Below are 13,329 nucleotides of genomic sequence, written 5' to 3' on the forward strand. Positions count from 1 at the left end.
GCTTTATTTATATAGTGCTGTAGATTTACACATAGCCATCTAAGTCACTTTGTGTAAAGAGGTATGAATCTTAAGGTATAATGTGAGCCTTGTGTAATGGAAAAGTAGCCTCACAAGCCACCTCCATTACCGATGTCACAGTGAATGAGTAGAACACTGATGGAAACCTTAATGGAGCAATATTCAAAACAGTATGGAGGTTACTATTTGTGTTCAAGCATGACATACCAGGGATATGAAAAAATATCTCAATTTGCAACACCAGTATGTGCCAATTACACATTTTCATTATTTGCCAGAGAACAGCTAAGAGAATTCTTCCTCTCTCTCATCCACTCAGACTGTCTTGGATATTTTTCCTGACAGCTAACTGAATAGTGAATAGAGCAGAAGGTGGAACTTATCCAGCAGCATGTAATAGAGTGACTTAAGCTATTTTGGTCAGCAGAACCAGGAGGAAAGGGCCTCAAAAGCATCACAGGGCCAGGACACAAAACCAGGAGTGTCATGTGTGATCTTTTGCTAAAGTACAGTTGTAAACATCCCATTTGTTGGAAATTACATTTTATGGAAAGGTGAAGGATTGGTGCCTGCAGTGGGTTGGATCAGTGGACTTAGACTGAACCTCAACACCACTGATTGATCCCTGACACCACTGGAGATCATGTTCCAGAGGAACATGGTGGCCAGTTCCAAGGTCCAAGAATTGGATTCATATCCTTTCTGGATGAGGTTTTGCTGCTTCTGAAAGAGCTGTTCCACTGTCTGGGGGTAGGCCTTGGTCCCATTTGGTCATAAGTGAAGCAGATGTAAGGTGTAAAGATTAAAGATATTCAGTACCTGGGCATATGCCTTATGAATCAGAGCTTGAATCCTTTTTCTTCAGCAACCCTAATAATCTCTGTTCTTGTAGTTACAAGGTACAATTCTGCAATATGTGAAGACTTTAATGGAAGTGATGCCAAAAATCTGTAGGTTGCCAAGACATGAATATGGTTCACCAGGTATGTTATTCCAGATAGGGCAATTTTGTTTTTTGTTTTTAGTACAGTAATTAATAAATCAAGAAATAATGTATTTAATAAATTATTTAGGTAGACAGAGAGTGCTGTTGTTTTTATATTGGGGGAGTGTACTTTCTAAATATATTCTGTAAGGCTGAAATGTGCCATAAATTGACATATGTTTGAAAAATAGATATTTGGTCAGTGTTGCAAGATATTAGACAATTGCAGAAAATAGTTAGGCTATCAGTCAAGTCACTCCTACTTACCAACTCCTTTCCAAATTGTCTTCAGTGGGCTTCTTTCACCCTTGGCTATGTAGTTTTCAGCTACCAGTGTTGCTGCTTACCCATCCAGCATTGTCATGCATCTGAACTACATTCCAGCAAAATTATGCAGCCCTTTCTTTCCCATCATCCTTTTCCCAGGATCATCTTTCCTGCCTTAGCAAGAGAGTAGCAAGTACGTTTCTATACTGCTTATCAGTGCACTTAAGCACTCCCTAAAGTGGTTTACAATGTGTAAGCTGATTGCCCCCAGCAAGCTGGGTACTCATTTTAGTCACCTCAGAAGGATGCCAGGCTGAATCAATCCTGAGCCCGCTGTCTGGTATTGAACTCACAGCCTTGTGGTTTGTGAGTGAGTGGCTGCAGTAAAGGCATTTAATCACTGCCCACCAAGGCTCCTACCTTATTCCCCCACCTTTCCCCTATTTGTCTTTGTCATACTCTTGCCACAGTCTTTCTCTTAAGTATTTTCTTCCACCCACTATTGCCTGTGGGCTTATTTCACCCAATGTTCACAAGATTGAAGAGCATTTATTTAAAAAATCTGCAAAAGTTGGAAATAAAATATTACAGATTTTGGCACTGTGTTGGATTTTCCTGTTATGTGTCTAGGGCAAATCTATAGCAAGATTTGTTCAGAGGGGGTTTGCCATTGCCTTCCTCTAAGGCTGAGACAATGTGACGTACCCAAGGACACCCAGTGGGTTTCCACGACTTGAGTGGGGATTTGAATCGTGGTGTCCCAGGATCTGTGAACATAATAGCTCTAGCAGCAGAACTGCTCTGGGACACCATTTCAGAAGATTTTAATGTGATTTTATTCTCTCCCCAGAATATAAACTCCAATTTTTTTGTTGAGACAAATGAATCATAACATTTGTTCTGCCTTCAAGTATCTTTTATTTTCCTTTCTCTCACCACTCTTCAGTATTACTCAGCTTTATGAGAGATCATTTTAACTGAAATTACATTGCTTTTTTTACCTTGTCTCTTATTAGTAAGGCTTATAATGGGCCAAAGATGGTTTGAGTATTAGTACTGGTCTCTTGTTGCACTAATTGCCTTATTAGCCATTGTTTAAAAGCATGAAGGGTTGACTTGTTAGCTACTCTTCAATCAGCAATAGAATTTTTAGACAAAAGTTACACTTGGCTTTTATAAATATAGGAGAAAAAATTAAATAGAACGAAAAATCTGTAAAGAGAACTTTTACTTGCAAGGAAACATTCCATCATATCTGTCAGGTGTTTGACAGCTCTCTTTTTGCAGTCCTAGCCGAGCAACCCAAATTCAGATGTTGAATCACTGCTGGGCTTCCATATATGTCTGCCTGTTTGGCTTGACCCCCCCAAAGAGGAAAGGAAGGTTCTTACATCCCATTCAGGGAGATGCAACTTAAGGAGTCAGTTCCCCCCACTGCTGCAACCTGCCGAGGGCCATCCTCTCCTGCTGCTGCCACACACTAGCAAGAAGTCAACTTTGAAAGCTGAACATTCCCACCTCACATATTTCATTGTAAACAAGGCACAAAAGTAGATAAAACACACCTGTGCCCTAATTCCTGTTGTTGTGATGAACTATCTTCCCTAGGTGTATACAGTGGTGCCTCGGGTTACGAAATTAATTCGTTCCGCGGCTAATTTCATAACCCGAAAAACCTTCGTAACCCGAATTGCCATAGGCGCTAATGGGGAAAAAAGCCCATTTAAAACAGCGCCGCCGTTTTTTCGTAACCCGAAAAAACGTTCGTAACCCGAAACAATAAATCCCTATGGGATTTTTTCGTATCCCGAAAAATTCGTAAGCTGGGTAATTCGTATCCCGAGGTACCACTGTAGTAGGATATTCGTAGTGTTTCACTTCTTGGTTTTTGTTGGCTTTTATGCACTTGGAGAAATGCATAAATGGAGTGGTCATCTACATCCCATAAAACTAATCAATCAGATTGGACATATCATATCTGAAAATGCTAATCTTTAATAATATACAGTCATATTTTTAGTTAAGCTAATTTATGCAAATATGTTGACTAGATCTGGTTTATTTGTTTCCTTGGTACAGCAGTTGAATTGTTTGTCTACATATGCACATTATACAGCTGCTCCTAATCCAGAGACTTTGTATTTGTTCTGTCAAACATCCAGAACTTTGCTATATGAATTGTCCAGTATTCTATAAAGACGGGACAGTCTTTGCTAGTGAAGATGCATTGTAAAATCTTTGCATTTGCCAAAAGTAACTCCAAACTGCAGTATAATAGCTGCTTCTGTGAGATGATAATAAAGATGGATATTCACAAAATGCTACTCTGGGAATTACAGTACTGTTTTGCTTCTTCATACACATAGATTTTTTGATTTATTTAACTTTATAAAATCTTCCCATCACCTTGTCCCTCAGGTATTCTGGAATTCTTTCATCATCAGCTGAAGGATATTGTTGAGTATGCAGAACTGAAAACTGTGTGTTTCCAGAATCTGCGAGAAGTGGGAAATGCTATCCTCTTCTGTCTCCTCATTGAGCAGAGCTTGGTAGGTAGTAGTTTGGAAACCTTAGTAGTTTATCATTCCACTTCTGTCATAAATTCAACTGTGTCAGGTAAATTCTCCAGCCTTTTTTTTTTTTTTTGTATTTTTTTTTTGTGAGAAAGAAAGGGGGAGAGTTACAGAATTCGTTGTTAAAAAGTAATATTTGTCATTTTCTTTTTTTCTTCCTCTTGATGAAAAATTCTGTTCTGTTCCTGCCCCCTGGTGTCCAATTTACTAAGGGAAGCTACAGTTTTAAAAAGTAAATAAGATTCTTGGAGAAGAAACATTGAAAGACTACAGAAAAAGTCAATATAAAAATGTTGGACTATTAGAAATCAAGACTTCCCCTCTGTAGTGTCTGCCCTACTATCTTTTTACTTTAAAAACTGAAAATTGCAGCTAACAGGGTTTCTAGAGGGGAGACACACTTTATATCTGTGTGCCTTCTTATATTCCAATGTATTATATAAATATTATAAGAACAGTACACAATTCCAGCTGAATTCTAGAGATAAGCATTTGAAGTAGTTCCCTGCTTTACTGTGGGTAGCGAAACAACTTGTGTGATTATTAGGACCTGTATAAAGAAGAAGTGTAGTTTTAAATTTTTCAAACAAACAAATATACGCTGAATGTTCTGCCAAACCATATGAGACTGACTATGGGAAACTGCTGCTGCTGTAAATGCAAGAAGGAACTGTCTTTGTAGTATGTATGTTCTTCTGAACCTAGGGATTAAACCTTGGGAAGAGACCTTTTGTTATTTTGCCTGAGTATGTTGTATATTTGGATGATAAAAGCTTCTTCCAAAGCTTCACCAGCAGGTGTCCATTTTGTTAAACTAATCACCTACAGAAATTATCTCATTTTGAAGATGGCTTTAATATGACCAGGGTCCACTATTACTTTCCTAGATCTTTAGATTCTTTCTGTTACAGGACCAGTCCTTGAGGAGATAATGGACTATAGAATAATGTAGATAAAAATAAAAGCATGACTCTCAGTTTGACTCACATCTCTCTATCTGCCACTTGAACACAGATAATAAGTCATTATCTGTTAGGCTTTTTGATAAAGCATGTTCTGTGTTTTGACCATTATGTCTATAGAATGGGCTACCTGTTGTGAAAAAACTATTAGGTGTATTTCAAATCTGAGAACCTCGCCTTAAGCAAGGGATCCGTTCCGGACCTCGCCCCCCCCCCCCTCCATAAGGCAAATTCCACCTATGCTTGAGCCCCATTATACCGAATGAGGCTTGTTTATGTGGGGGTGTGCGCGCAGCAGCCATACACACCATTCAAACTGTTACAGCGCACCCACGTAAGGAGCAGGCTTTCTGTAGTAAAAGAGTTCTTATACCTGGGATCAAACATTGATGGGAATAGGGACTGCACCCAGGAAATCCAAAGAAGATTAAGAATGGGGACAGCGGCTATGAAAGAACTAGAAAAGATCCTAAAATGCAAAGATATGTAACTGAGCAACAAAGTTAGAATCATACAAGCCATTTTATTCCCTATTACCATGTATGGACAGTTAAGAAAGAAGATAGGAAGAAAAACAAGTCATTTGAGATGTGGTGCTGGAGAAGAGTGTCGAGGGTTATGTGGACAGCCAAAAAGACAAACAAATGGTTCTTAGATCAGATCAAGCCCTGGAAGCCAAGATGCAAAACTGTGGCTGTTGTACTTTGGACACATTATGAGAAGGCACAACTCATTGGATAAATCAATAATGCTAGAAAAGGTGAAGAGAAGTAGAATGAGAGGAAGGCTGCATGCAAGATGGATGAACTCTATTAAGAAGGTCATGAGTATGATTTTGCAGGAACTAGACAGAACAGTGGAGGACAGGGAGTCTTGGAGGGTCATTCACAGGGTTGCCTTGGGTTGAGATGGACTTGAAGACATTTTAACAACAACAACAAAAATAGCTTGGGTCCAGGCTATTTGACAAAATGTATCTCCCTGGACCCTGATATGCTCAGGATAGATCCTTCTTTTAGCCTTGTGATCTTTGCAGGTACAGTTGGTGGGTGTAAATGTTAGAGACCTTTCAGTGGCTCCCGTAGACTCTGGAATTCCCTCCCTAGGTAGGCGATAAGGACTCCTTTCTTCTTGTACTTCTATCAGCAGGCAAATACTTTTTTTATTCCAACAGTCTTTTAGAATTGAAGTTCTTTGAGGAGATTGCAGTATTATATTCAATTGTACTTTTAAAAGCTGCTTTTTGACTGTATGTTTTCAAATTGTTTTAATGTTGAATCCTGTTTCTATGTTTGATTTTTTGTATGATTTTTACTGTTGTAATTTGCAAGCTGTCCTGAATTCCAATGTGAGAGAATGGCAGAGTGGTGATGATGATGATGATGATGATGATGATGATGATGATGATGATGATGATGATGATGATGATACAGGTGTCCACATTCCCCTTCTCTGCTATGGGTCTAATATACTGAGGGGAGGGTAGCTTAGGAAAATAACAATGAGGCAGAAAAGTTCCCCTTTCCCAGTGATACCGCACCAATCCAGTGTTAAAAATAGCATTGGAAAATTTGGTTGCAGTGCATCCATGGTATGTATAGTTCGGTAAGAAACTGCTGCAACCAAATTGCTTTTGAAAGTGGTGTGTGTGTGGCACTACATGCTGCTTCTGAGGAGCACTTAATAATTTGCATATCCCTGTGCCTTTCCAATGAGCCTTATCCTCTTCATTGCAGTCGCTGGAGGAAGTATGTGATCTGTTACATGCAGCACCATTCCAGAATATTTTGCCACGGGTCCATGTCAAAGGTATGTCTCTTTCCCCAAAAAACCACTAAGCCAGGGACTGAGAAAACCACCTGATTGTGCTGTCTGTGTAGGACTTGTAATAGCAAAGGGCTTACCAAGTAGCTAATGAAGGATAGTGCGTATTTCATTTGGCAGAGCCAACAGGCTATGATGTCTGGCTCAGGCCATGTGAAGTTAGGAATAGCAAGTTGTGCTGTTCTCCCCATCCCCAGTTTTCTTCTTGCTCCCTGTGCCCCAATTTACAATGACTACTGCAGTTCCTGCCACCTTGTCCCCTCTTACTGTCCTGCCATTGCTATTTGCTTGGCTTCCTGATTATTCTTTGGAGCCATGTCTTTCTGTTAGACATGGTGGCTGGACCAGCATTTCTATGCAGGAAGGGTCCTCAGGGTACCTAGGAAAGCAAGAATGCCAGGAAGATGAAACAAAATGTGGGGTGGAGGCAGAAGGGAGGTAGCAGACAGTAAGATGGATGTGATAATGGTAGCTGCATGGTGCTTCTCTTTCCCCCTGAAGTGGTGGAAGCCACCACTTTATTTTGGTGAATTACAAATAGTGTGACCTGAAGGAAGCTTGTAAAGTCAACATGTTACACTTGCCCTACTAAAATTCATTGGATGATGCATTGTGGTAATCATGGCCCTGGAGCAAGCACTTCCTGTGTAGCTTTTGTTGTTTGCCATACAGCTTGATTTGTTCCTCCATCACTTCTTACTGCCAACAGCAGATCTTACATGTTGTCTTTTCATCTAATGTTAGCACTTGTTTGTAGAAATGAACATTTAAAGTGCCTTCACTTTTGCTTAAAAAGCAGCCTATTGAAAAATCAGTAGATAGCCAATAAATTGGCTGAGATATTTGCTACTTGAGCTTACTCACTTGCCTCTTCTCAAATGGTATGTAAGGCAAATGTCTTTTTAAAACTTTCAAAACAAGTTTTGGTATACATAAAATTCAATTTCCTTTGAGCTTGGTATTTTGTATATTACGAGGTTTATCTTAATTGCTCTTAATGTATGTATGGGAGCAAAATAATCTTTGAACACAATAGCTTTATTTTAGGAGTGAAATAACTCCCACTACATGTGGTTTGGAATAAAACAAATAATAATTTGTTTTATTTATATACTGCTATTCCAAAGATCATAGCGGTGAACAGCAAGTAAGATAATTAGCAAGTAAGCTAATTTGCCCCCAACGGTCTGGGTACTCATTTTAGCGACCTCAGAAGGATGCAAGCCTGAGTCAAGCTTGGGCCCTTTTTTGCTGGTCTTGAACTTGCAACCTTGTGGTTTTCAGTGAATGGCTGCAGTACAGGCATTTAACCACTGCGCCACCAGGGCAAAAGAAAGCCATGAACCTTCTCACACCTATACAATTATACCATTATGACTCCACTAACTAACACATGTCCATCTTTGGGAGTCCTGGGCATTGAATGTTAGGGAGTGGTACTTAGAATTCTCAGCCAGAGAGCTTTACTTGCCTCACACTACAAGTTACAGGATTCCAAAGGATACAGTCATGGCAATTAAAGTAGAATCATAGTGCTGTAACTGGGCAATGTGAAAGATGTCACTTGTTAGCATTATTTCCTGTTCGTTAATTTTAGCACTAGGTGTTGCTACTGGTCTGAATTCTATTAGTAGGCCCAACTTGAGTAAGATCAGTGTGATCTGCATAAATGCTGATTCACCAGTCAACAGTTGATTCCAGTAGTTCTACTGTTCAGACCTCAGTTTACATGTGTGTGTTCTATGTTTTTTTGAGGATGTTGCCACCTCATTGTATGTTGCTGTTCTGTTTGTTAGGGTTTGTTGTTGTTTTCTTCAAATAATGTAGTAAGCCATTTGTTTAAAAAAAAAACTACCGCAATTAATATGTAATCTCTTATTATATGAAAATGTAAATGAGATCTCTGTTTTAAGTACTTTCATTGCCCTTTGAATAATGTTTTTCCAGAGGGAGAAAGACTTGATGCTAAAATGAAGAGACTGGAATCAAAGTATGCACCACTCCATCTTGTTCCACTGATTGAAAGACTAGGAACACCTCAGGTACAACCTTCACTCTTTTAAAAATAAAGCACTAATTCATATTATAAAAAAGCAGGAAAACTTGACATCACCTGTTGCTTACGGCTGTATGCAACTCCTTTTAGTTGCCAATGTAACATTTCAACGGAGTAGAGTAACAAAACTGTCAGAGCATAGAATTTTTATTCAGGGGATTTGCAGTTCAGATTTCAGGGAGACAGCTGACATGCCCTATAACTTTTAACAAAAGCTGTTTGTTCACTTATGATTCACTGAACAAGATAGAAAAAAAATCAGAAATGATTCAAGCTACTTTTGATCCTAAATGTGATAGATTATTAGCTCACCAAAGAAAATAGCCCTCCTATCTAGGTGCTATTCTTTGTCTGGGTGAGGAATGGTAGACCATGTTAAGAGCATTGCCGAATAGTTGTCAGGATCTGGTGCCATTTTGTTTGAAAGGTGCCCACCTTGTGTAGGAATTCAGTTTCAGGAGCAGATGACAAAGAAGCTTTTGTCATTGTACATGGAAGCTAATTTGCTAATTTTACGGAGCTATTTACTTGTATATATCTTGGCCTGTTGGTGTTTTCTTTGGTTGCAACAGCAAATAGCCATAGCAAGAGAAGGAGATTTGTTGACCAAGGAGCGCCTTTGCTGCGGCCTGTCTATGTTTGAAGTCATCTTAACCAGGATCCGGACCTTCCTTGATGACCCCATCTGGCGTGGCCCTCTCCCCAGCAATGGTGTGATGCATGTGGATGAGTGTGTGGAATTTCACCGACTGTGGAGTGCAATGCAGTTTGTGTACTGTATTCCTGTGGGAACACACGAATTTACGGTGGAGTACGTGTCCATGATTGCTTGTATCTAACAGCCCTTAATTTGTATATTGTCAACTGGAAATGAACACAAGTAAGAAAATACTGCCGTATTTTGGCCACATCATGAAAAGGCAGGAATCATTAGAAAAAACAATAATGCTAGGTAAGGGGAAAGGACCTCTAATAGTAATTTTAAAAGGCAATCCTCAAAACAACATTTAGGCTTCATAATTTTAGAAACCATAAGAATATCAGAAGCTGCTTTTTACTGAATCAGGCCATTGATCTGTGTAGCCCGCAATTGTTAATAGTCTTGAATAGGAGCCCTCCAGATTGTCAGGCAGAAGTTTTCCCAGGAGATATTGGGGATTGAACCTGAGTCCTACATACAAAATATGTGTTCTACCAGAACTGTGGCCTCTTCCCTGTAGGTATCTGCTATCAAAGTCCAATATACTAATGGGACAATGCATTATAATTACTTGACCTTTGAAAGAAATATTTTCTTTACAGGCAGTGTTTTGGAGATGGACTGCACTGGGCAGGCTGTATGATTATTGTGCTGCTTGGACAGCAGCGTCGATTTGATGTGCTGGATTTCTGTTACCACTTACTCAAAGTGCAGAAACATGATGGCAAAGATGAGGTTATAAAGAATGTGGTAAGTTGAAGAAGCAAACCCTGTTTCTCATTTTGTCTTTTTGATTTTGACATCATATAATGGGTGGGCAACTGCTGGGAGGGTAGGGGCAGAGATCACACCAGCATGTGTGGATGCACTGGCACTATCACAATCAACATTTTGGCCATTTTCAGCCACTTTTTTCTTGCAACCTAAACTACTGCAGTTGCAAGTAGTTTGGGCAGGTTTGGGAGAGTTTTAGGGCAACAAAAGTGGGGGAGTCTGCATGTGGTCTCGGGACTGCATTTCCCCTATTTCTCCCTCTTTCTTTGTTTGATATTTTCTGAGATATAGAATCATAGACTTTGATGAGAATGCAAGGGCCATCCAGTCCAACCCCCTGTCATGCAGGAAATCTCAAACAAAGCATCCCCAACAGACAAATCTCAGAAAATATCAAACCAATTATGAAACCAAAATATCAAGCCAATGAATACCAGGCTATATTTCAGAGGAAGGGTCTGGCAAAACCATCTCTTGAGTGTTCCTTGCTTAAGAACCCTATGAAATTGATAGGGTTCCATAAATTGACAGGCGATTTAGAAGACACACACACACAAACATGCAAATTTGATGACTGTACAATCTTGTTTTTGCAGCCTTTAAAGAAAATGGTTGAAAGAATCCGCAAGTTCCAGATCCTGAATGATGAGATCATTGCTATACTGGACAAATATTTGAAATCTGGTGATGGAGAAGGCACACCAGTGGAACATGTGCGCTGCTTCCAGCCTCCAATTCACCAGTCCTTGGCCAGCAACTAAAAAAGATCCATTCTCTTTCCCTCTTTGGAAAACAGCACACAGTGCACTGTGCTGTAGATTTGATGGTGAATGATATTGTACTAGCATTGACTGTTTCCCAGTATCACACGAACCTTTGAAGGGGCAGGTCTTTAGCTTCATTTCCAAGTACTATAACTGTACACAATTCTCCAATTTTTAGACTACTTTTTATATACCTTTTATAAAAGGCTTTGGAATGTAACCTATTTTTAGTCTTAAAATCCTTTGCATTTCCCCAGCTTTGTAATCATTTTAGAGTGGTTTGGGCTTGGATTTTTCTTCCTTTTGTCCAACTATTAGCAAAATGAAAATTTAATATGGGAGGGAGGTATGTTTATAATTATCTTGTATAAGAAAAACATTAAGCTGCTCAGCTAGCCTTTAGGAAAACTCTTTTAGCAACTCCATCTTCTTAGCAACTTCTACCTATGAATATCTGTGCCCCCCTCCCCTTATGTAATCAGTTTTGGAATAAAGGTTTTAAGGGGAATTTTTAAAACAAGACAATAAGACTGATGCAATTAATGATTTGTTGTAGTGTATCAAAATGTTTATAGCCACACTATACACTTAGAATCAGTGACTTCTGATTTGTTTCAACATTCAAGATAAAATGGGGAAATGTATCCCATTTTCCATTTTACACATTGGAAGCAACAGCATGAGTCACGTTTTAGAACTATGTAAGCACCCTTGGTTTAAAAGTTTATACTTATACACGTTTTGAGGTTTGTTTGTTCATTCTTATGAAAGGACATTGTTACCTTCACAACACCTTGTTTTAAGATCAAGCTTTGGGAATATATAGTTTAACTTTTGGGTTTAGTAGTTGAAGTACTTAGGAAATGGAGTTCTGAATTAAAAGTAAAACTTTTATCATTTGCATGGGTATAAGAGTTATTCTATCACTTACCAGATAATTAATTTGCAATTGTTCTTTGATTCTAACAAGAGACTGCCACATATACTCATCATTCCTACAGCCAGTTTTCCAGCGTAGGAGTACAGTTTTTTATGGTCTCTCATTGTAAATTATTTTCTACAGCTGTCTGCCACATTACAGGCTGTCAAGAGACCCTCCCCCCAAATACCCAGGCTACTGATCCGAACTCATACATTAGAAGGGAAAATAAATCTGCCCTTCCCCTTAGCCAGTTGGTTAGAGGAAGAAGTAATATAATAGACACACTTCATTAAAAAGCTTCTATTTTAGTGGCATTCAAAATAATTTTGATCACATCTAAGGTTTAATCTCAAAACAATTATAAACATGCCATTTTTGTAGTACTCAAATGCTTCTAGTTCTGTGTTCCTTTTGGCAACCTATTGATTTTTCCCCTTTTTCTGCATATTTGATTCATGTGTATGTAAATAGATACCCATCTGGGCTACTACGAATGCTATTCTAAACTATAGGTTGTGTACTTCTATACTACTGCAGTATATTTTACCTTTTTCTTAGAGCATGTCTATTTTCCTTTTATCCAATATCCCACTGCTTTTTTTTAAATGCAGAAGGAGCCATGTGATGCAAATATCTTTGTAATTTTTATAAAGATACAGTAATTCATATCTTTGAAAAGGACATCATCATTCAACTTTGAACCTGCTGCCAAAAGGCAAAATGTTTGTAGTATTCTGAGATATTTAATCTCATCTATGGTTGAACTGAAACTGGTTTCCCCATACCTGCTTTTATTTCAGATACACCATAGCTGGTATTAACCACAGTTCCTGAGGTACAGCTCTAAAGGCAACCAGTAAACTAGAAAGTGAAACAAATAAACTGTGTGTAATTGCGATGGGGAGGGGAAAGGAATACACAATGAGCCATTCATTCTGCAGCTCATTTATCATATGCTAAAATTTATTGTGTTGCCTGAACAAAGCCATTATTTTATGGCAAGCAGCTAGAGGTTAATTTTAATAAGGGCTGGACAACAGTTTTTGCCTCTCAGAGACCCTGCCACAAGTAACACCTGCACAAGAAATGCAAATCTTTTTAAAAATAACTTCAGACCAGAAAATGGTGAAAGGTTAGAGGGTGCCATTAGAGCCCTAGGAAAGCTATTCCTGTTCTCACAAGGAAAGAAATGACCCTTGAATACCTTCAGAGGGTATGGGGACATTTTTACCATGTTTTGGGTTTCAAAAAAAGGCCTAAATTGGCGTAATGGGGCTGAAAATGTGATACAAATGCCTTCCACATGCCCGAGAGTGCACTGGAGGCATACTAGAGCAATTTTTGTTATCCCCAGGGGCTACATGCAGCCACAATTTGCCCACTCCTGCACCAAAGCAAGGCATAGGGCTCTAAAGGATGGGGCCACAGCTTTTTAAAAAGGGTCTTGGGACAGTGGGTGATTCCCATCCCTGGTTTAGAGT

At 39.1% G+C, this 13,329-nt stretch overlaps 1 protein-coding gene across 3 annotated transcripts in view; it reads left to right on the plus strand.

Moving 5' to 3' along the window:
- The window catches only part of CYFIP1 (cytoplasmic FMR1 interacting protein 1), a 70,640-nt gene extending 58,126 nt beyond the window's left edge, over window positions 1-12,514 (plus strand). For all 3 annotated transcript variants that reach the window (XM_042456302.1, XM_042456301.1, XM_042456303.1), the window contains 7 exons: window positions 914-1,004; window positions 3,692-3,822; window positions 6,545-6,617; window positions 8,580-8,674; window positions 9,261-9,499; window positions 9,991-10,138; window positions 10,759-12,514. In XM_042456302.1, the coding sequence (XP_042312236.1) occupies window positions 914-1,004; window positions 3,692-3,822; window positions 6,545-6,617; window positions 8,580-8,674; window positions 9,261-9,499; window positions 9,991-10,138; window positions 10,759-10,923 (942 nt within the window). In that variant the 3' untranslated portion in view covers window positions 10,924-12,514. The remainder of the gene's footprint in view (window positions 1-913; window positions 1,005-3,691; window positions 3,823-6,544; window positions 6,618-8,579; window positions 8,675-9,260; window positions 9,500-9,990; window positions 10,139-10,758) is intronic.
- Window positions 12,515-13,329: the final 815 nt, after the last annotated feature.

This window comes from Sceloporus undulatus, chromosome 3 (assembly GCF_019175285.1).
Source record: "Sceloporus undulatus isolate JIND9_A2432 ecotype Alabama chromosome 3, SceUnd_v1.1, whole genome shotgun sequence".
Taxonomy (NCBI): Eukaryota; Metazoa; Chordata; class Lepidosauria; order Squamata; family Phrynosomatidae; genus Sceloporus; species Sceloporus undulatus.